Here is a 3,608-nt window from a genome sequence, read left to right as displayed (position 1 = left end):
GTGAGCTGCACTGGCTGCCGGTGGCCTTCCGGGTGCGCTTCAAGGTGTTGGTTACCACGTTTAAAGCGCTCCATGGCATCGGACCTGGGTATCTCCGAGACCGTCTTCTGCCGCAGATTGCCTCCCATCGACCGGTACGCTCCCACAGAGCGGGCCTCCTCAGGGTGCCGTCGGCCAAACAGTGTCGGCTGGCGACCCCTAGGGGGAGGGCCTTCTCTGTGGGAGCCCCCACCCTGTGGAACGAACTCCCCCCAGAGATCCGGATTATTCCGGATCTTCCCTCCTTCCGCCGTGCCCTCAAGACATGGCTTTTCCATCAAGTGGGATTGGCCTAAGGGGGGGATTTTATAGGGATTTTAAAGGGATTTTATAATTTTTCTAATACAGGTTGTTTAATATATATTTTAATTTGGCTTTTAGATATTTATTGTATAGTATTGTTTTTATTTACCTGTGAGCCGCCCTGAGTCCCTCGGGAGAAGGGCGGGGTATAAATTAAAGTAATAATAATAATAATAATAATAAGTCACTTTTTTCTATACTGTTGTAACTTTGAACAGTCACTAAATGAACTGCTGTAAGTCGAGGACTATCTTTAGTGCCCCTAAAGAACATACAGAAAAAAACTTAAAGGATTTTTAATTTTAATTTTCCCTGTAGAAAATTAAAGTTATAATTTGATATCTGAAAAGGTGTATGAAAAAGCTACATTGACTCCTGAAGCTGACACGTGGTGGCGTCAGTGGAGAGGGGTCTGTGACACCAGCAATTTGAACATTCAGCAAATATGCTATTTGTTAAGAAAATCTGGAAGGCTAATATGATGTTACAATATCTTAAAATCTCCCAGGCAGAAGGTTATCTGAAACTGACCTGTGATGGCATCAGTGGAGAGGGGGCTGGAGCGTTTGCGCCCAGAGACCCCATAAAGATTGAACTCGTATCTGTGTGAAGGAACCAGGTCGGTCACTGTGACTTCACTGAAGCTTCCCTCTATAGGCAATGCTTGGGGTTGGCCATCTGCATCCTTGTACTGGATCAGGAAGGAGTCAAAACTCCCAGAGGGGATGGTCCAATAGAGACGGACAGAATCGCTTGTGACGTCAAGGACTGAGAACTCGCCCAGGCTGGTTTGGACAGGATTGGTCTCCTCCAAATCTGGAAGGTGGGCTAAAACAGGAAAATGAATGAAAAGGCTTAGTTGGAATTTCCCTGATCTTGGAGATGACACCTAAAAACTGGAACAATAAAAAAAAAATTGTTAAGGAAATCAAGGACATGAATATGGAGGAATAATATCTGAAGGGCCTCCAGCCATACTAAATCCTGAAGCTGACCTGAGGTGGTGGCATCAGTGGAGAGGGGCCCAGAGCGTTTGCGCCCGGAGACCCCATAGAGGTTGAACTTGTATCTGCGTGAAGGAACTAGCTTGGTCAATGTGACTTCACGGGAGTCTCCCTCCACAGGCAACGCTTGAGGTTGGCCATCTGCATCCTTGTACTGTACCAGGAAGGAATCAAAGGTCCCAGTGGGGACAGTCCAATGGAGACGGACAGAATCGCTCGTGACATCAAGAACTGTGAAATCTCCTAGGCTGGGTTGGACAGGAACTGGCTCCTTTGAGTCTGTAAGGCGAGCTAAAATAAGGAAAAAAAAGAAAAAAAATAACTTATAATTTCGCTGGCCTTTGAGATAAGACCCAAGTGCTGGAACCATCAGCAAAAAGGTTGCTAGTTAAGAAAATCAAGAATGATAATATGTAAGAATAACATTTGAAGAACCCCCAGCCATGCCATGTGCTGAAACTGACCTGTGGTGGCATCGGTAGAGAGAGGCCTGGAGCGTTTGCGCCCAGAGACCCCATAGAGGTTGAACTTGTATCTGCGAGAAGGAGCCAGGTTGGTCACCGTGACCTCAGTGGAGCCTCCCTCCACAGGTAACGCTTGAGGTTGGCCATCTGCATCCTTGTATTGGATCAGGAAGGAGTCAAAGCTCCCGGTGGGGACGGTCCAATGGAGACGAACAGAATTGCTTGTGACGTCAAGGACGGAGAGCTCCCCAAGACTAGGTTGGACAGGAATTGCATCTTCTGCCTCTGAAGGTGGGTCTAAATCAGATGAAGGGAGCAGCCACAAAAGATAAGTCATTTAGTACAACTCTTCAACAGTGCTAAGGAAAATTAAGTAAGGCAGCAATGTGTGTCATGGTTCCGAAAAATGAAACTTTTTAAAGAATTTTGAGGCATTTTTTACCTTAAAAAATCTTGAATTGAGCAGCATAGCTTTGGCACATACATAACTGAAGCCAGAATCTGACTTCCCCTCCCTTCAGCACATAGATCAAAGCGCAATTCCCTCCCACAGTCATAAATCACATTCTCCAATTAGTTTGAAGTGTTGGCTTTTCACCCAGGTCTTTCTCCCGCCATCCCTTATCAGTTCTTATTACAATATTGTATGTTTAACTAACTCCCATCACATTCCTCCCCCTCCCCCAATCATCTAATTCGAAGAGTAAAGTACAAGGAAGAAAAAGGCTGCATCTCCATATGTTGTCAAAGCAAGAACATCCAATGTTAGCAGCATTGACAATGTGTTTAAAAAAACAGGAGGCTTCATGCAAAGGACTACAAGAAGATGCTTCTTTATTTATAGGGAGAAATGAAGGATCCTTATGAAATGATATCAGATGGACAATTTGTAAGGAAGAAAAATCCTCACCTATGTGTCATTAGAGGAGGAAGGAAACCCACAAAGAGAGAAGTTAAAAACCTTATGCTGGAAAAACAGTGAACGTGGATGATGTGACTATTTCAGCAGCAGGAGTAGAAGAAAGAACTCAAGAAAAGTTAAAATGGAGTACATTTTTTTAAAAAAATTAAAAATGGAAGTACAGAATCAGAAAGTTTCCAATGGACTTCTTACTATCTCTGACCTGTAAAGGCATTGGCGGAGAGGACGCTGGTCTTTTTGCGTCCAGAGACCCCGTAGAGGAGGAACTTATATCGGTGGGAAGGAGCCAGGTTGGACACGGTGACCTCACGGGAGCCTCCCTCCACAGGCAACACTTGGGGTTGACCATCTGCATCCTTGTACTGGACCAGGAAGGAGTCAAAGGTCCCAGCAGGGACGGTCCAATGGAGACGGACAGAATTGCTAGTGATGTCCAGGACAGATAACTCTCCCAAGGTTGCTTGGACGGGAATTGCCTCTCCTGAATCTGTGGTTTGAGCTAAAAGAGAAATATGGAAATAAAGGTTTGGTTAGAACTGCTTGTTGGAAATGCATTCCAGCAACAGGAACATTCAGCAACAAGGCTGCGTAGAAAAGGAACCAAGAATGTTTACATGATGGCACAAGAGTTGAACAGAAACAGTCAAGATGACTTGTGAAGCTGACCTGTGGTGGCATCGGTGGAGAGGGGGCTGGAGCGCTTGCGTCCAGAGACTCCGTAAAGGTTGAACTTGTATCTACGTAAAGGAGCCAAGTTGGTCACTGTGACTTCATTGAGGCTTCCCTCCACAGGCAACGCTTGGGGTTGGCCATCTGCATCCTTGTACTGGATCAGGAAGGAGTCAAAGTTCCCAGTAGGGACGGTCCAATGGAGAC

At 45.6% G+C, this 3,608-nt stretch overlaps 1 protein-coding gene across 1 annotated transcript in view; it reads right to left on the bottom strand.

Annotated features, from left to right (window-relative positions):
• The window catches only part of LOC107293206 (tenascin-X), a gene marked incomplete at its 5' end in the record, with an annotated part of 98,895 nt that overhangs the window by 48,237 nt on the left and 47,050 nt on the right, over positions 1-3,608 (bottom strand). Inside the window, 4 exons of the mRNA XM_015822347.1 lie at positions 874-1,170; positions 1,338-1,637; positions 1,811-2,107; positions 2,935-3,231. Of these exons, the coding sequence (XP_015677833.1) occupies positions 874-1,170; positions 1,338-1,637; positions 1,811-2,107; positions 2,935-3,231 (1,191 nt within the window). The remainder of the gene's footprint in view (positions 1-873; positions 1,171-1,337; positions 1,638-1,810; positions 2,108-2,934; positions 3,232-3,608) is intronic.

Source organism: Protobothrops mucrosquamatus, unplaced genomic scaffold, assembly GCF_001527695.2.
Source record: "Protobothrops mucrosquamatus isolate PMUCROS unplaced genomic scaffold, P.Mucros_1.0 scaffold1529, whole genome shotgun sequence".
In the NCBI taxonomy this organism is placed as follows: domain Eukaryota; kingdom Metazoa; phylum Chordata; class Lepidosauria; order Squamata; family Viperidae; genus Protobothrops; species Protobothrops mucrosquamatus.
Note: the sequence above shows the minus strand (reverse complement) of the source record. Positions and strands in the feature narration are given on the sequence as shown.